Below are 20,572 nucleotides of genomic sequence, written 5' to 3' on the forward strand. Positions count from 1 at the left end.
CTAATGCTGGTCATATAGTGCGAGCTAGGGCCCCCAGCTAGCCCACTGAAATATCATTAATCTGGTCTTGCACAAGCAGACACACACACACACACACACACACGCACGCACGCACGCACGCACGCACGCACGCACGCACGCACGCACGCACGCACGCACGCACACGCACGCACGCACGCACACACACACGCATGCAAGCACGCACACACAAACGCACGCACGCACACACACTCACTCACAAGCACGTACGCACGCACACACGCACACACGCACATACACATGCATGCATGCACGTCGCTATAGAAGTGCAATAATCTTAGACGCGAGGATAAACCTCATATCCTCACCTCACCTCTCGATTACAACTATCCATTACCTGTACATTACAACGAAGAGTTAAGGCAAGAGATAAGACGGTGACGTTCCTTATCAGCAAGTTCTATAACCGCCACTCTGAAGAACACTCACGACATTGCTGCTAGGCCAGTAGGGACGTACATCCATGAAGTTGCTGCTGATGCTGCTGCTGCCCCTGTTGGCGCCAATAGGGGCTGACTTCCCCTTCCGGAACACCTCGCTCACGTGGCAGGAGCGGGTTCAGGACCTCGTGGGGCGTCTTACCGTGGATGAAATACAGACCCAGATGGGGCGGGGAGGTTGGGGGCCCCAGGCCGGGCCTGCCCCCGGAATAACCAGGCTGGGGATAGGTCCTTATTCCTGGAACACAGAGTGTCTGAGGGGCGACTCGAGGAGTGGGTCTGCAACATCCTTCCCCCAGTCAATAGGCCTCGCGGCTACTTGGAGGTATGGTTCTGTGTGTTCGCGCGTGCGTGCGTGCGTGCGTGCGTGCGTGTGTGTGTGTGGATACCCTTGGAACCATTGTGTGTGTGTGTGTGTGTGTGTGTGTGTGTGTGTGTGTGTGTGTGTGTGTGTGTGTGTGTGTGTGTGTGTGTGTGTGTGTGTGTGTGTGTGTGTGTGTGTGTGTGTGTGTGTGTGTGTGTGTGTGTGTGTGTGATATTTTGGGTTTCACCAAAGAACAGGGACCTGCATAACTTCGCGCTTTCCTCCCAGATCAAGATGACACGCCGCGATATAACTGGAATACTGTTAAAAGAGGCGATAAACCCAACGAAGTCACGCACTCACTCACTGCCAAAGAAATGATAAACGTCCATGACCATTGTCACTTTGGGCCATCCTCCTAGTTTGGCGAGCGGGTTGGGATGTAGGGCAGCAATATAACGGGCGCGGACACCAGAAATGGGCTTCACACAGTATACCCATGTGAGGATTCGAACCGCTAGGCTACCATTCCCCCGCCTTCTAACCCAAGCTGACGGTGTAAGTAAATGTGTTCCTAGCGGCGTTTAATCCGAATCAATCATTTCCTTGACCCAGCACTGACATACTGTTCCGAATGGCCGAGGCTACGGGGGTCGAGGTCCGTGGCAAATACAACGACTATGTCAAGAACAACGCCTACGGTGACCACAAGGGCCTCAGCTGCTTCAGCCCCGTCATCAACATCATGCGGGACCCCAGGTGGGGCAGGAATCAGGTGGGTGGACCTTCGAGGGTCTTGAGGGCGCCGCTTAGGGTGATCCCGTTATGTGTGACTCCCTTATAAGCCTCGAGTGACATCATCAAATTGTTTTTACGGGGCCGTCATTTCATAGAATAACCTCTGGGCAGGGCCTTTCTTCAAAATATCCCTCTGTCCCTGGCATATTCTATAGAAAGTGCCACTGGCCCAGGGATATTCTATAGAAAGTACCTCTGGCCCAGGGATATTCTACAGAAAGTGCCTCCGTCTCAGGAGCAATCTATAGAAAGTACCTGCGGCCCAGGGATATTCTATAGAAAGTACCTCTGGCCCAGGGATATTCTGTGGAAAGTACCTCTGGCCCAGGGATATTCTGTAGAAAGTACCTCTGGCCCAGGGATATTCTATAGAAAGTACCTCTGGCCAAGGGATATTCTGTAGAAAGTACGTCTGGCCCAGGGATATTCTATAGAAAGTACCTCTGGCCCAGGGTTATTCTGTAGAAAGTACCTCTGGCCCAGGGATATTCTATAGAAAGTACCTCTGGCCAAGGGATATTCTTTAGAAAGTACCTCTGGCCAAGGGATATTCTATAGAAAGTACCTCTGGCCCAGGGATATTCTGTAGAAAGTACCTCTGGCCCAGGGATATTCTGTAGAAAGTACCTCTGGCCCAGGGATATTCTATAGAAAGTACCTCTGGCCCAGGGATATTCTGTAGAAAGTACCTCTGGCCCAGGGATATTCTGTAGAAAGTACCTCTGGCCAAGGGATATTCTATAGAAAGTACCTCTGGCTAAGGGATATTCTGTAGAAAGTACGTCTGGCCCAGGGATATTCTATAGAAAGTACCTCTGGCCCAGGGATATTCTGTAGAAAGTACCTCTGGCCAAGGGATATTCTATAGAAAGTACCTCTGGCCCAGGGATATTCTATAGAAAGTACCTCTGGCTCAGGGATATTCTATAGAAAGTACCTCTGGCCCAGGGATATTCTGTAGAAAGTACGTCTGGCCAAGGGATATTCTGTAGAAAGTACCTCTGGCCCAGGGATATTCTATAGAAAGTCCCTATGGCCCAGGGATATTCTACAGAAAGTACCTCTGGCCCAGGGATATTCTATAGAAAGTACCTCTGGCCAAGGGATATTCTATAGAAAGTACCTCTGGCCAAGGGATATTCTATAGAAAGTACCTCTGGCTAAGGGATATTCTGTAGAAAGTACGTCTGGCCCAGGGATATTCTATAGAAAGTACCTCTGGCCAAGGGATATTCTGTAGAAAGTACCTCTGGCCAAGGGATATTCTATAGAAAGTACCTCTGGCCCAGGGATATTCTATAGAAAGTACCTCTGGCTCAGGGATATTCTATAGAAAGTACCTCTGGCCCAGGGATATTCTGTAGAAAGTACGTCTGGCCCAGGGATATTCTGTAGAAAGTACCTCTGGCCCAGGGATATTCTATAGAAAGTCCCTATGGCCCAGGGATATTCTACAGAAAGTACCTCTGGCCCAGGGATATTCTATAGAAAGTACCTCTGGCCAAGGGATATTCTTTAGAAAGTACCTCTGGCCAAGGGATATTCTATAGAAAGTACCTCTGGCCCAGGGATATTCTATAGAAAGTAAGTCTGGCCCAGGGATATTCTGTAGAAAGTACCTCTGGCCCAGGGATATTCTATAGAAAGTACGTCTGGCCCAGGGATATTCTATAGAAAGTACCACCGTCCCGGGGATATCTTACAGGATGTCCCTCTGCCGCATAAGTAATATGCGAAACGACAAATGTATTCTTCATATTTCAGAGGATCTAACTTGCAACCTTCGTATCTGTAGTCCAGTGAGTGAACCACTAAGCTACATCGGCGCAGATAAACCACATGTTTTCTATCACTTTTTCAAGTACATGTACGTCAGCAAGAGATATTTTACGTCTGTTTCCTCAGGTTCACGGAAATGTTATATTGTTCAAAAGTTGTTTCATATTTTTCTTTCGATTTTTAAGTAGGATAAAAAATATTCCGCGTTCTTGACTGAGAATGTAAGCCCGGAGAAACCCAAGTGAAAACCGAGGAGAATTTTTTTATCATTCACACAAACCTTTTCGCAAAGTCAGTTTTCAGGATTAAATGAGCTAAGGTTCTTGTATTCCCTCTCAACCACTGGCAGATGTGAGTGAGTGAGTGAATGTTGTTTAACACCGCATTCAGCAAAATTCCAACTCTATCAGAGTTGTCTGTAAAAAATAGATTCTAAGCCATAAAAACCAATGGTTCATAACATCAGTAACGACCAATTCTTCGGGTACGATTATGTCACAATCAGCCAGTTTGCATGTTGTTCCCATGGTTTCACAATGTAGTAGGTGCGGTTTGGGTTTGGAAATGGTTTATTGCATCAATTTAACGACCCACTATGTGATACATTATGCTGTCTAAGAGGCCTTTTCACACAAACCGTTAGTCTCTAGGCCCCTAAGCCCTAGAGAAAAGCATTAAAAGGAGTCCATCTCAAGTCTAGAATGATTTGGCAAGGCAGATTAGATTGCCTCAGCTTCTGGAATTAAGGATTGTTCTGTCCTGCATTTGGATATTTTATTTGTAGATTTACATTTTTAAATAAGATAAGTTAATTTCTGGGACTAAATGTCAGCCTAACCAACCGTAGGCTGTTGCTTGACCCTTTTGTAGTGGAATTATCAAGGCCGCTACCACTGATGTTGTTGTTGGTACGTGCCTCCCTAGCAGTTCCACTTCCACATGGGCAAGCTACGCGTGTCGCTCCGTGACAATCTGGGGGATTAGACTCGTTCCTTTAGCAACCCATGCTTGTCGTAAGGGAGTGGCCATTTGATATTCTTTGTGTGTGTTGCAGGTACAAAACCAGATATTTTTTTATTTTAAACTTTGAGCCCAATCTCATTAAAATCAGTTCTCGCTATCGCTAAACAAAGATCTGAGGACATCCCATTAGGGGTCACGTCAGAACGACCTTTCATCCAACCAATCAGAGCGTCGCTTACTAGATCATGAAAGTGACAGTTGGAATGTGTTTTCTAATCATGCAACCACAATATATTTAACACGGGGTATTCCGAACGACAGTTACAGGTGTTATGATTATATCCATACAATCTAGGCCATCTATAAGCCATTTCAAAATGTTCTCTTATCAGTTTTGAGACGTCAAAATATGTTTCGAAGCGTAGTCGCCAGTTTTAAAATAATGTCGTAAAGCTCGAGAAAGCTGCCTTCTGGTTGGCCAATGTCAATTTCTTGTCAGTCATTTCATTGGTCGGTCAAAATTCGCGAAAGGTCGTTCTGACGTGATCCGTAATGGGATGTCCTCAGATCTTTGTTTAGCGGTAGCGAAAACTAAGATCTGATTTAAATGAGATTGCTTTGAGCCTAAAGTCCTTTTTTGAGACATCAGGCGCACTGCAATGGCAGTAAAAACAAATGTTCTCAACAGTCTGAAACATAATTATCATTATCAAGAATCTTTGGAACAATTTATAAAAATCCAGCTGGTATCTCGCTTGCTTGATATATGTACTAGCACCTGTACCCCAACTCATTATTAATAACACTGACGTTCTGAGTCTTCCACGGTTTCTCTTGTGTGCTGAGGTGGTTGTTGGTGTTACCGGATGTGACGTGTACTAACATTGCGATATTACCTTGTCACGCCAGGAGACCTATGGAGAGGATCCGTACCTCAGTGGTCAGTTCGCGGCCAGTTATGTGAAGGGACTGCAGGGCAATGACCCCCGTTACCTCAGGGCTAACGCCGGCTGCAAACACTTCGACGCCCACGGCGGCCCCGAGAACATCCCCGTCAACAGATTTTCCTTCGACGCCAAGGTAACCTCATATGTTCAAAGTACGAGACAACCGGATTGAGTAGTATCTGTGTCTTCTGTTTCATCAGTTGTTGCCCCACACAGGAGAAATTTTGATGTATGTTCATGTTCACAGTATACTGAGTCCGTGCCGACCAGTCCTTGTTGTAGCCCTTTAACGCCGAGCGCCAGACAGGGTTACAACAAGTACCATAATTTATATTAGTCTTTTGGTATGACGCGATCGGGACTGGAACCCAGGACCTTCCGCTCTCCTGGCGGACGCTCTACCACTAGACCACGGAGGCGGTCTCACAGTACGAGACATAGTAGACAATCGGATGTTGTAATACCTGTATCTGTTTCATCAGTCCAACACAGGGCAAATGTTGATATAGTTTGAGGTGAAGTGAAGATATCATCCCGCAGATACCCCACTCAGACACAGTATACTGACTCCGAGCCGACTAGTCCTTGTCTTAGCCCCTTAATGCCGAGAGTAGGCAGATTAACAAGTCTTTTAACGTCTTTTGGTATGACGCATCCGGGAATCGAAAAACCGACCTTCCTGTTTGTGACGGGTACTTCCGGTGAAGCAGGATGCGCTCACCTTTCCGCGAACACCTGGCATCATCACTATTTGATAGTGATTATAAACATATGACAATGATATAGTAGGAATCGACTTTATTTTTGACAGAGATTTCATATGAATGTGAATATGAATACTTTTATCTCGCCGGGAAGACGCTCTGTCCACTACATCACGGAGGCGGTCGATACATTTTGATGTCCACAGATGAGTAATACTAACAACATGACAAACCAGTTGGATACGTTTCCAAACAATGATGTCTGCTTGCAAGTATGTAACCAATGTTCTAACAATGTAAATGTAATATGTTTTTGTTTATAACTATCTCTTCTGATGATTTAATTATTAATCAACCTTCCAACAGGTTCCTGAGCGAGACTGGCGAACAACCTTCCTGCCTGCTTTCCGAACGTGTGTCAAGGCCGGCACCATGAATCTGATGTGCAGCTACAACAAGTGAGCGTTGTATACCACTGTAACAACCCCCATTATAACACGCACTCAAGCAGATAAATATTCCAACAAACATACGTTAAAGGCATTCTAAATTAGTGAACTCTAAGCCAGTTAATGACGTTGAAGGACCCATCATTTCTTTTCCGATTGCGTTTCAAACCCCAATTACATTCAGTAGATTCTTTCTATGGCTTCTACAAGGCTTTAAACACGACACACGGGGCACGGGTGTGCTTGTAAGATAACAAAGTGAAACAGAGTTCATGAACCGTCAACAGAGAAGTCTTTGCTTCTGCCGATACCATCTGAGCCTAGTTACATGTGCGGACTATTGACTGCAGGACACATCCTGCCCATGGCCTCAATAAGCCTACAGATGACATCTTATGGAATGGTAGCCTAAGAGCTTGACGAGGCAAGGGAGTTAACTGACAGTTTCCACCCTTGCCGAACTAGGCTGGAATTTCTGTGCTCGATCGTAGCGCTACCAGTGTCCATTACGAGTTTTGTCCCTTCTATGTTCCTCCTATCGACCAATCAGATTCCACCTCTCATATCAGTTGCATTTGCCTCAAACAAGATGGCGGCCCGCTGTCAAGACGATCTGATCGGTAATCAAAATCCATATTGTGATGAAACGGGTCTTACTTCGCTACGTGCATCAAATCACGTGAGCACCTTGATTAAAACATGTAAAGATTTGGAAAATATCTGTTGACGCTGAGTTTGCACTGCACATGCTTTACAAATCCTGCAATCGACCGAAATTTAAACGACTGGATGTCGATTTCATTACGCGATTTTGATTGGACGATGCAAACACGCGGTGGTCCAGCCAAAATATAATTCCATAATTCTAGCCTAGCTCAGCAAGGGTGGAAACTTGACTTTTATAATCAGTTAACTCCCTTGCCTCGGGAAGATTCCCTGGTTGACGTTGATGCTCAATTGGATTGAGATCTGGTGACCTGGACGGCCACGGCATAACGCTCATGTTCTCAGCTCTCAGGAAATCATTACACAATTGTTTTGATGAGCCGGGCATTGTCATGCTGAAACATGGTGTCTGGTGCTTACAACGCGATCTGTCCACGAGAACGCGCACCTGTTCACTTGCCCTGGATACGAACACAGATCTGTTCTTCCTATAACAGGTGGGCTGCTGTGGTGAATAGTTTACGGTATCACAACGTCATCAAGCGAAGACTGCATCAAATTTGCGAAAATGGTACCCGCTATACCGGCGAAATTGGCACCGTATTTTCAAACTATGTTTGAATGAAAATAAAACACTAAATAACAGTGTGTCAATTGAAATAGGCATTTAGAAAATATACGTTTGAACATTATTTAGGGTCTGGTCATTTTTTATAGGTGTGGGGGGGCACGTGTGGCCCAGTCGTCTAAGGCGCCGCGATTCGCTGTGCGGAAGTTGCGTCCCTTGGATACGCCAGAAACCTATGATTGTGGGTTCGAATCCCGGTTCGCCCCGATTATGTTTCTAGGTTTGTCAGCACCATACCCGTGCTCGTGGGTTTCACGCGAAGTGGTAAACGTTTTAGACCTGCATCACTTCGGGCTTTCCTCCCACATTAAGCTGACACGCCGCGATATAACTGGAATACTGTTAAAAGCGGCGTTAAACCCAACTCACTCACTCACTCACTCACTATTATAGGTGTGTGTGCCATGTTACCGATACCGTGCTCCCAAGTTGGGGAATTGCTCAAGGCAACGTTCAAATGCCGTGCCACTGATGTGTGTGATTCGCCAGCTTCAAGTCTACCACAACGTTCTTTCTCGCATTGTTATTGAGTCATTTCGTTACCTGAATTATTTGTGAAGATGACATTTGTCATAAACTTACCCTTGTAACCCATGACAAATTCCGTGATTTGCAGGTGAAAACTACTTTACAGTTTCCCAAAGAACTAACCCTCACATCTCAAATCGATATATCAATTATTGCCTCTGATTAATAAGTAAACCATCCACGAAATTAGGTTTTGAAAATATTGATACCACCAATACAGGGCTTTTTAGGACGTATATTAGATCATCTACGAGAATGACCAGGCTAGATTATCCGCCGTAACAAGTTCCTTTTCTCGTAAATGGCAAAATAGCTGTGAAAATTATATGAATGAAGAACTGAAAATCAGTGATGATACCAGGTTTTCGAGAAACATCCGAGTCCAATGTAACTATATTTAATATTACACGTGTATTCAGACTGAACGGAGTCCCGGCCTGCGCCAACAAGCACCTGCTCACCGATGTCCTCAGGAAACAATGGGGGTTTGAAGGCTACGTCATCAGCGACCAGGGAGCTATAGAATTAATGATGACACAGCACCACTACTTCCACAACAACGTGGACATGGCGGCCGGCGCCGTGGATGCAGGATGCAACCTTGAGCTCTCCAATAATCTCGCCACGCCAGCCTTCTTCTCCATAGGTCCGTGCACTGTTTACTGAGTCTTCTGTTATGTAGTTCTGTATACTGAGTCTTCTGTTCCGTAGTTCTGTTTACTGAGTCTTCTGTTCCGTGATTCCGTTTACTGAGTCTTCTGTTTCGTAGTTCTGTTTACTGAGTCTTCTGTTCCGTAATTCTGTTTACTGAGCCTTCTGTTTCGTAGTTCTGTTTATTGAACCTGCTGTGCCGATAGGTCTGTTTACCGAGCTCTGTTCGCCAAAAGAATGTTTTGTTTGTTTACTGAGTTTACGTATGGTTTGGGGCACGGGTGGCCCAGTCGTCTAAGGCGCCGCGATTCGCTGTGCAGAGTTGCGTCCTTTGGGCACGCCAGAAACCTATGATTGTGGGTTCGAATACCGGTTCGCCCCTATTATATTCTAGGTTTGTCAGCACCATACCCGTGCTCGTGGGTTTCACCGAAGTGGTAAACGTCTGAGAGCAGCATCACTTCGGGCTGATCTCCCACATTAAGCTGACACGCCGCGATATAACTGGAATACTGTTAAACCCAACTCATTCACTCACTCACTCACTTACTCACTCACTCACTCACTTACGTATGGCTCAATCTACATAAGACATATATTGACGAATGTCAATAAGAAGCCAGTATGGGACTCGATTGACTATGTTTTTCTGAAATTGTGTTCGACGTATCCTACACGAACCCAACCCAATGTTTATACTTTGCCATTGGGAAACATGTCATCCCGCCAGTCTGTAGAGTGTATGCTTTGGGAAGTCATTATTGTGAAAACATCTTAAAAATATAACGCATTTTATTTAAGTTCAAGTATACCGCGAAACGTCGTTAACTCGATCTCACGGTTAAGACGATTTAACTCTTACGGTACTGCCAGAATCGTTATGTCATATTTATTTGGAATTTATCAACACCAAAAAATAATGGCCACCTGTACACTGTCACTCCAGTGGTTGTTACATCTATATCTTATGTTACATCATAAGATCTGTCGATTCCCTAGATGGGTACAATGTGTGAAGACAATTTCTGGCGTCCCCTGTCGTGATAGTGCTGGAATATTGCTAAAAGCGGCGTAAGGCCTTACCCACTCACTCATACAGTCCTGGGAAACGTTATTATGACCACAGTATCAATATCAATACAATGGTCATGTATTTCCAAAGAAAATATGTTCAAATCTTAAATTAAGATCAGCTCTGTGTGGCCCTAGTTCAATAAAGGCTTAGTGTGATATGGGACTGATACTATTCCCTGGATAAGTGCACATGCAATGCTCTTCTGTTCTCCTCCCCAGCGGACGCCGTGAAGCAGGGCAAACTCAAAGAGGACGTGGTGAGGCAGCGGGCCAAGGAGCTGTTCTATGCCCGGATGCGGCTGGGTGAGTTCGACCCCCCAAGTATGAACCAGTACAGCAAGCTGGACTCCTCCGTGGTAGAGACTCGGGCTCACCAGGACCTCGCCGTGGAGGCAGCCATGAAGTCCTTCGTCCTCCTCAAGAACCACAACAACTTCCTCCCCATCAAGGCCAACCACTACAAACAGTCGGCTGTAAGTGACCGACCCTCTCCCTGTCTGGTTATACGTGTAGGATAAAGCACGTCCGAGGGTTTTTATATTTAAAACCGAGGAGCGACAGCCCCGAGTTTTATCCCAAGGATCAGGGTTTTAAATATAATAAAAACCAGAGAGGAAGTGTTTTACATAACTTGTATACCATAAATAGAAACATAAAACAACATTTATCAACATGTTATGTTCCAAACATACTTTTCATGAACCTTATGGAACGGGCGTAAAATATCTGTTGCCGGCGAACAGTACTTGAAAAAAACATTCTTAAAAGCATACTTTAGTGATTTATCATGATCAGCGCCTTTATGATGCACATACTGGGCTACAGATGAGGTGAAATGGGGTTTATCGTCGCGTCCAAGATTATTGCACTTATATAGCGACGTGCATGTACGTGTGTGTATGTGGCTGCTTGTACTAGTCCGGACTGATGCCGATTTATAGTGCTGGCACACTGAGATACCATGCCCCAGTTTAACATGAATACACCACTCAGACACAGTATACTGACTCCCAGCCGACCAGTCTTTGTTTAACCCTTAAATGCCGAGCGCCAGACAGGGTAACAACAAGTGCCATCGGTTAACGTCTTTTGGTATGACGCGGCAGGGGATCGAACCCCGGACCTTTCGCTCTCCGGGCGCACGCTCTACCACAAGACCACGGAGGCAGTAACTGGGCTGCAGATATGAATGTTGCGTGTTCCATCCTCGGGAATATAAAGAAATCATTTGTCATTTGATTTGACATAATATTGAGATCAAATGCAAAATAAATTTCTAGCGAGAATCATTAATATGTTACGATCTAAACGGAGGTTGTATTAATAAAATCTCCGGGATATTATATAAAATACCAGGTTGATTATAACAGCTCTGTTTATGAGATAAAAAACCCTGGAGGACAATGGGATGACGTCACTGGAGGTTTATAAAGTGGCTGACTGAAAGTCTTTCTTATCTCGAGCGTAATCCACAGCAACGTTTTCCGTGATACAGCTGTTATAACCCACTCACTCACTCAACTTCAGACAATGTTAGGACGTTGTCGACATTTGGGTCTAAATGCTCTGCACGGCGCTTAGCGGCACCTTTGACGACATGGCCACCCGTGCCCCACGATATTTATGAAAAAGGTAATTTGGCTATATCAATGTAAATAAGAATATACGTGCTCTCTTCGACGTCCAGGTTGTCGGGCCGTTCACCTACCAGGGACGTGGCGTGTTTGGCAGCTACGCCGCCAACACCGACGACAAGTACATCTCCACTGTCCTGGATGGACTGAAGGGCGTGGCTCCCACGGTCAAGTCGGCTGAGGGGTGCACGGACTCCACTTGTAATACATACCAAGCCCACATGGTCAAGTCAGCCGTGCAGGGCGCAGAGATTGTCTTTGTATGCCTCGGTCTAGGTGAGTGAGTGAGTGGATTGGTTGACAAGTGAGTGGGTCTGGGTGGTTTGGTTTTGGGCGAGTGACCAATCTATGTATAATTTGTGTGTGTGTGTGTGTGTGTGGGGGGGGGGGGGGGGGGGGGGGGGAGAAGCACATGTTAGTTGAGTATATAACACTAAGCACAATATATTAAAACGCTTTAAGTTTTAGCATAAGAACCTAGTCGGATTAAACATATCTGTGAGGTGCGGTTGGTTCGAACCCGGTCTTGCTGTCTAAATATCTAGTCCCACCACAAAATAACATATTATGTAGATACGTACAAATGAAGTTCCATATGATAGATAGATAGATAGATAGATAGATAGATGCACGCACGCACGCACGCACGCACGCACGCACACACATACACACACAAACACACAAACACACACACACACACTCACATTTGAAAATTGTAAGTGTAGACACCGCTGCAGGTTTGCGTTTTTGTGAGAACATCATAATCAACTCATGCGATGTGCGTGTTCGAATCCCAGGATCGGGAATACATTTTTCAGGTAAAGATATTACAGGTTTGACAAGATACTGTATTGAAGATGAAGCCTGTATGTTAAAAGACGTGAAGATCTATTTCAACAGATAACAGGTGACGACTTACTTCAGTTTCTAAGACCGTAGAGGTGTTGATGGTGCTGTTAATGGGACTGGCGTTAGTACAGTTGGCCAGAGACATACAACTGTGTTATAACATTGTGGGGATACCAGTGTGTGTGTGCTGACAGTATTTCACACTTGTTAACAGGTCAAAAGATGGAGGATGAGTTTCGTGATCGTCGTAATCTGGACATGCCGAGTGGACAGTTGACACTTCTTAAAGACGTCCTAAGTAACAGTAAGTTCCGGGCAGAGACCTACATGGCAGAACGCCAGAAACAGACAGCACGTCTTGGATAACAAGGACGCCTGTCGTGTGTCACACGTGACCTATGCGTGGAGATGACACACGTAACGCACACGTCAGAAGTCAGAAAGGAAGTCCATTACTGACCATCATTTGGGATTCTGTAAACGAGAGCTGTCATTTGATGACATGTTCTGAATCTAATACGGAAGTACGAGGCCCCTTCTCCAAGTGCATGTAGCTATGTGTAGCCTCCGGGAGGTGGCGCCGTCCACACAGGAAGGGAGCCAGTACCTTCGCTAGTTCTGGCAATTTCAAAAGGTTACAAGTGATGTACCTTGAAACAGATCCATTGTTGCCATGACTACACACCCTATAGACTGGGCTGTATTAATAAACAGCTGGTACATTAATAGTCTCCCAGTGTAACTGACGTATTTGTAACTGTCTATTTTACAATTGAACGGGTCGGGTAGGCATTTTACTTTATTAGACAAAAACTTCCGGAATTACAGTGACAAAAAGAAAATACTTCTTAAAGTGGGTTCAGAGTCAAAGGGATCAACAGCGACTCAAAAACATTGCTAACAGTAAATATTGTGGTGTATTCATAAAAATATATTTAGGGTCATAGTGTCGGAACTAAACAAGTGCCTGGTTCTACATATTCATGTAACGTACATGCGTTAGGAGTTTGTGGGTGGTTTTGGGGGTGAGTGAGTGAGTGAGTGAGTGGGTGAGTGAGTGAGTGAGTAACTGACTGAATGACTGACTGAGTGACTGAGTGAGAACAAATGCCTGTAGATACATAAAATACACAACTCGGGATTGTCATCTAATCGCAGCAAGATATGGATGAAAGATTCTGTGTTTTTTTCTGACACATACGTGTGTATGTATAGTTTTTACTTATATATGCAACATAAAGTTATTACTTCGCTGTCATTTGTTTAGCAAAGAACGATGTTCCCGTCGTGCTGCTGTTGTTTAACGCCGGTCCGGTCAACATCGTCCAGCAAGAAGCTGACCCCCGCATCTCGGCCATCATGACGCTGTTCTACCCGGCACAAGCCACGGGCACGGCGCTGTTCAAGACCCTCACCAACGACGGGCCTTTCTCCGTCCCCGCCGGCCGACTACCCTACACCTGGTACCGGAACACTAACGGCGTAAGTTCCACAGTCAAAACACCTCTACGTTTTGTCCACCGTTTTACGAAGGCTGGTAATCAAACAAAACCAACAATTGTGAAAGTGTTTTTAATTTTATTTTTCAACGTACTCCCTGCTTTTAAATACACTTATATATCAATAGCGAAGCTTTTCAATTCCATTTAGGAAGAATTTATTCTGAAGCCACCCTGAAAAATCCATTCACTGCAGCTTTGAGGTCATCGTTGTCGTCGTAGCGCTTTTCACTAAGGGGTTCTTTCAGTTTCGGAAACAGGTTCAAATCATTTGGTGCCAGGTCTGTCGAGTATGGAGGGTGAGGAAGCTCTTCGAACCCACATTGTCGTACAGCAGCCTTTTTAAGTCGAAAGGTGTGAAAAGAGGCATTGTCATGAAGTCGTAGAACTACAGCAGTCAGCATTCCTCGTCGCTTTTCTTAAATAGATTCTCTCAGGCGATGAAGCAAATCAGCATAGAAGGCACCGATAATAGTCTTTTGACGTTCTAAGTAATCAACAAGGAACATCCCCTTTGCATCTTCAAAACAGTGGCCATAACTTTCTTCGCTGAAGTTTAAGACTTGAATTTCTTTGGTGTCGGAGAAGTGGAATGGTGCCATTCCATGGATTGACGTTTTGCGTCGGGATTATAGTGGAAGACCCTTGTTTCATCACCTGCTACTCTTTTTGAATTTGACGAAATCCTCCTCTATAAGTCCTAAAGTTCCTATGACAATGGCAATTCTTTTTTCCTTACGATCAGAATTTAGAAACTTTGGCACCCAACGAGCAGATATTCATCTGTAAATGTTCATGGATAATAGTTTCAATGGATCCAGGGCTTAGAACGGTGTCTCCTCAAGTTCAGCAATGGTAATACGTCTATCAGACAGTATAATTCTCCTTGATTGAATCTTCATTGATTGAAGTTGAGGGTCTTCACCAAGACTTAAACAAAGCTGCCCAACGTTTAACAGTGGAAGGGCTAGGGCACTTATCCCCATACACTTGTGACATGCTGTCATGAATTTCTTGGGGAGCACTATTCTCTTAAGTCAAAATCTTGATGACTGCTCCATTTCTGTGTCCATTTGTCGTTGTTTAAAGTCTGTTTTTAACATTCTAGTTTGTTCAAATCTGTGATGTTACTGGATATTTTACAGTCCTTTGATGACAGGGTTTTAGAAAATATAAATTCATTACTCACTCACTCGCTCACCGAATCCCATACAGAAAAGTAATCCATATACTGATTAGAACAATGGTTTCCTCCTGACCTCTACGTTTAAGTCCACACAAAAATATGATTTGTTCCTTGTCTCTTTTTGTGTTTTATTGATATCATGGAAAAGCACACACACACACACACGCACGCACGCACGCACGCACGCACGCACGCACATATAACGATATTATATCCACAAAATGAACTGTACTGTCAGCACTCAAAACAAGCACTTCTTCATGCTAGGTTTCCGAGGGATGTACTGTGTACCACACACAAGGAGGACAAAACCGCACTCAACCTTTGTGAAATATGTTTTAAGACGTGATCCAACACGTTGAAATAATGTTCCTTGTTTCTGTCACAGTTCCCATCTATGACAGACTACACGATGACAAACCGCACCTACCGCTACTCCGATGTCGACCCTCTCTACCCCTTCGGCTACGGCCTCTCCTACACCACCTTCCACTACGACAACCTCCAGCTCGGTAGCAACACCATCCAAGCCGGTGACGACGTATCGGTGCAAGCCCGCGTAAACAACAGAGGCGGACAGGATGCAGACGAGGTGAGTCAACTCCAACACTGCATCATTCCCGGGTAGTGAGTGAGTGAGTGAGTGAGTGAGTGAGTGAGCGAGTGATAACAAACCATGATTATATATCCCTGATACATCCTTAAACTCACGTTGTATGTCGTTCAGATTTACAAGGCGATTCAGGTTTGTTCAGTCCAGTGTTGTCAAATCCAGCAGTTACAGGCTCGCTCGTGTGAGGTATTAAAGTGACACTTCGATAAAGTCTCAAAGGTCTACATCTTCTACACGGCAGCTGTTGTTTCTGCTGCAGGTCGTGCAGCTGTACATCAGCTGGGAGAATCCCACAGTCACCGTCCAAAGGTTGCAGCTGGTCGGATTCCTCAGAATGGCGGTCCCAGCTCAAGGTCACGTGAACGTGAACATGACGATATCTCACGAGAACTTGGCTGTGTGGGCAGACGACACCACCGGCTGGGCTGTACAACCGGGTAAGAAGAGTGCCCAGAACACAGTTTGAATCTCAGGATCTCCAAATACAGATTCCCAAATACTCTTAACCTCGATGACTCGAATTTAAACTTTATATACTAATCAAAAGGTTAAAGTTAAAGAGTTTCCACAATTTAAAGGCTGTGTGTTGCAATACCAACCAGCCATGACATATTGATGATAGCAATAGGAATAAATCGCATATCTTTTGAGATGGTTAACTTTATGGCCCCAAATTATTTTTTTGCTTAATGGCCTAATATTGGTTTTCACCTCTCGAAGGAAAATTATATCAATATGACATTATGAGCGATGGTCCACGTCTAAATTGGTTTATTGGGTGTCATATCGTACCCTGACGGCGTGGATTGTTCCTCGTGCTAATAATTACGTGTGTGTTCGAGTGGATAGAGCGTCTGCCCGGAGAGCGGAGGGTCGGTGATTCAATCCCCGGCCGCGTGATATCAAAGGGCGTTAAAAGATAGTATTTGTTGTTGCCCTGCCTTGCATTCGGCAGTAAAGGGATAAACAAGGACCGGCCGGCTCGAAGTCAGTATACTGTGTCTGAGTGGGTATCCATGTATGTTAAACTGAGGCATGGTATTAAAGTGGACTAGAACTATAGAACCGTCGTACGTCCGACTTGTACAAGCAGCCACACACACACACATGCATGTCTCTATGTGAGGGAATAGGTCTTCAGCAACCCATGCCTATCGTAACAGGCGACTAACGGGATCGGGTGGTCAGTCTCGCTGACTTGGTTGATGCATGTCATCGTATGCCAGTTGTGTGACCTTCAAGCACACTTCACCTCACCTCACCTCACCTCACCTCACCTCACCTCACCTCACCTCACCTCACCATGCTTCTAATTACATGTATATAGTGATGAAATAGTGCGTAGGAAGGCATTTACTCAGAATAATGAGGCGTTTGCGGATTCTCAACAAAAGTTACTGTACTGCCCTTGGTCACGTTGTCCGGTCGATGTAGTTGATGATGTTGTGTGAATCTTCCAGGGAAAGTGCGGGTGTACTTGGGTGGCCAGCAGCCCAATCAGAAGATGTCCGTGGGATCAAACACCCTCACCACAGAGCTGACCATCACTGGAACAAAGACGCTAGGAGTATATTGAATGTAACAGGCAATGTTAAACATATCGGATCTCATGACGTATTAAAACATGCCGTTATGTGAAACCAAGAAAAGCATTAAATAACGACAGGAATGGAATAGCTTGTTATTTTGTATATGAACATTATCAAGTATTTCGAATTTACCCATATCACAGTCTAGTGACCGCTCTGCTCCCCAGCTTTATTTCCGACACAACTCGGCAAAGTCCGGCGGTCGTCATTGTACAGTGTCATTACCCTCTGTGTTAGGGACTTAGATGCCGGATTATTTCATTCTTTTGTGATCTAATGGTACTCTCAAACCATGGACGTCATCTCTTATATGTCCGCCACCTTATTCTTGCATTGAAAATGTTTTTGTAACTATGATTTTCAAACAGTAGTAGAATTTATATGTTCTCGCAGATAATTCTCATGTATTCATGATAGTTTTGCCACCTCAATAATTGTACATAGCTTGTTGTACATCCTTAAGGATACCCTGTTTCTAAGCGCCCCAGTCTGTTGTATTCCCGCCGGTCAATGAGAGAACGTCTCTCTGACGTCCGCGCGCAGTATATTTATACTCCAGTCAGTTATTGCTTCTTTTTGAGGGGACTTGAAGGCTTGTGCTATACAACCACAGGGAGATAACTAGGACCTTCATCTCCTGTAAAGCACGTATGCCAGGCCGGTGACAGACTAATTTATTTAACTCACTTATCGCATAATTATAGTCTGTTAACATATCCTCACATACTCGTTTTAGATAACTTTTGTTAACTTACGTGAACGATCTTGTTTAGATGGTTGTTTACACTTCAGAAGCTATGCCCTTAAATTAACAGTCTACCGCCCGCTAGATGTCCGGCTAGAGGTGCTTCAGGCATACTTCTTGGACAACCGATTTTCGCTTTCCGAGAATATATCACAAATAACATGTCCACTTCCGGGAACATACTTAAGAGAAATCTTCCGATGAGGAACTGACTAACTAGGTAGTTACAATATAACATCCTTCAAGTCACCGCGACCTGTTGTGCACTGTTTGGACTCACTAAGTCATTTCTTCAAAATCAGCGCGACTAGTCTTTTCTTGGAAATTGAATATGCACTTTCCCACTGTAGGAATGGCAGGTTGTAGAAATAGTTTTTAAAAATGCTAAACTAATACATTTCTCCAACATACTTTTTGAATCAACATTCTACTGTTTATTTCACATATGTTTGTCTCATTAGTGAGTTAGCAATTACCCCCAGCAAATAATACACATTTGAAATAAATGCCTCTCCACTCCGAACTTGGATAAGGCAGAACTTGACCTACATCACAATTACTCACACCTCAAAACTGTCAATGGCTGCCAGTGTTGTTTCCATTTACCGTACCTCAGACAAGTTACATGGAGAAAGATGACAACCCTGATCTTTGATGTGGTTCAACATTAACCTGTAGGTTTACTGGGAATGAGCCTGATGGTACAATGTGTTTGCCAATGGAGCATGACTGAACAGCCCTTTTTTAGGCTGCAGATGAACCGGCCATTTTGACATGAGGGACCTGATTTGACCTGTCAATTTCCAGATCTCACGGTTTAGACGCCAGCGTGTGAAAGAAGTGTGACATTTGTGGCCCAGAAACAGTGGTTTGCATATGATTTGCTTTATTGTGTGTGTTCTGAAATGAATTTCATCAAGTTTCATAAGTTGTTATGATCAAGCGCCTGTGCTGTGACTTCACTGATGTCGGGAGGAGTGTTTTCTGATCCTCAGATCCTCTCCTGCCAAATCTTTACGGTGGCTGGCGGAGATGGCAATGAATATCGATCACAAAAAGGTCTGTAAAAAACATGTTGTCATCAATAAAGTTTGACTTAGTGACTTAGTTAACTATACTGGTCGACTAAATGTACCAGGCCGTCACGGTGACTTTGTTAATTATGCTGGTCGACTAAATGTACCAGGCGGTCACGGTGACTTAGTTAACTATGCAGGTCGACTAAATGTACCAGGCAGTCACGGTGAGTTGGTTAACTATGCTGGTAGACTAAATGTGTCAGGCGGTCATGGTGAGTTGGTTAACTATGCTGGTAGACTTAATGTGTCAGGCGGTCATGGTGAGTTGGTTAACTATGCGGGTCGACTAAATGTGTCAGGCGGTCACGGTGACTTAGTTAACTATGCTGGCCGACTAAATGTACCAGGTGGTCACAGTGACTTATTTAACTATGCTGGTCGACTAATGGTGTCAGGCGGTCATGGTGACTAGGTTGAGTATGTTGGTCGACTAAATGTACCAGTTGGTCACGGTGACTTTGTTAACTATGCTGGTCGACTAAATGAACCAGGCAGTCACGGTGACTTTGTTAACTATGCTGGTCGACTTAATGTACCAGGTGGTCACGGTGACTTGGTTAACTATGCAGGTCGACTAAATGTACCAGGCGGTCACGGTGACTAGGTTGAGTATGCTGGTCGACTAAATGTGTCAGGCGGTCACGGTGACTTTGTTAACTATGCAGGTCGACTAAATGTACCAGGCAGTCACGGTGACTTAGTTAACTATGCTGGTCAACTAAATGTACCAGGCAGTCACGGTGAGTTGGCGAACTATGCTGGTAGACTAAATGTACCAGGCGGTCCTGGTGACTTAATTGAGGATGTTGGTCGACTAAATGTACCAGGCGGTCCTGGTGACTTAATTGAGGATGTTGGTCGTACAACTCCAACTCCACCTCTACCCTCACCCCCACCTCCAACTCCAACTCCACCTCCACCCTCACCCCCGCCTCCAACTCCAACTCCACCTCCACCCTCACCCCCGCCTCCAAGTCCAACTCCAACTCCACCTCCACCCTCACCCCCGCCTCCAACTCCAACTCCACCTCCACCCTCACCCCCGCCTCCAAGTCCAACTCCAACTCCACCTCCACCCTCACCCCCGCCTCCAACTCCAACTCCACCTCCACCCTCACTCCCACCTCCAACTCCAACTCCACCCTCACCCCCGCCTCCAACTCCAACTCCACCTCCACCCTCACCCCCACCTCCACCCCGCCTCCAATTCCAACCCCAACTCCACCTACACCTCCACCTCCAACTCCAACCCCAACTCCACCTCAAACTTTAACGCCACCTACATCTCCACCTCCACCACCACCTCAAACTCCAACTCCACCTACAACTCCAACTCCACCTACAACTCCAGTCCACAATTTTGTCACATTCTGAATGTCTTCGGTCTCGATTACAACCATCCATGACC

At 45.1% G+C, this 20,572-nt stretch overlaps 2 protein-coding genes across 2 annotated transcripts; both read left to right on the forward strand.

Moving 5' to 3' along the window:
• Positions 1 to 432: 432 nt before the first annotated feature.
• LOC124140302 (xylan 1,4-beta-xylosidase-like) lies at positions 433 to 17,425 on the forward strand. The gene is made up of 12 exons (XM_046507809.2): positions 433 to 804; positions 1,399 to 1,558; positions 5,233 to 5,403; positions 6,341 to 6,432; positions 8,665 to 8,891; positions 10,190 to 10,443; positions 11,658 to 11,880; positions 12,668 to 12,757; positions 13,721 to 13,935; positions 15,527 to 15,730; positions 16,011 to 16,188; positions 17,212 to 17,425. The coding sequence occupies exons 1-12, from the start codon at positions 503 to 505 to the stop codon at positions 17,325 to 17,327; spliced, it is 2,232 nt and encodes a 743-aa protein (XP_046363765.2). The 5' UTR covers positions 433 to 502; the 3' UTR covers positions 17,328 to 17,425.
• Positions 17,426 to 19,050: 1,625 nt separating this feature from the next.
• Positions 19,051 to 20,538, forward strand: LOC125373334 (proline-rich receptor-like protein kinase PERK2). Its single transcript, XM_048384347.1, has 2 exons — positions 19,051 to 19,144; positions 20,015 to 20,538. The coding sequence occupies exons 1-2, from the start codon at positions 19,051 to 19,053 to the stop codon at positions 20,536 to 20,538; spliced, it is 618 nt and encodes a 205-aa protein (XP_048240304.1).
• Positions 20,539 to 20,572: the final 34 nt, after the last annotated feature.

The sequence above is a fragment of the Haliotis rufescens genome, unplaced genomic scaffold (assembly GCF_023055435.1).
Source record: "Haliotis rufescens isolate VD_foot unplaced genomic scaffold, xgHalRufe1.0.p SCAF_5, whole genome shotgun sequence".
Taxonomy (NCBI): Eukaryota; Metazoa; Mollusca; class Gastropoda; order Lepetellida; family Haliotidae; genus Haliotis; species Haliotis rufescens.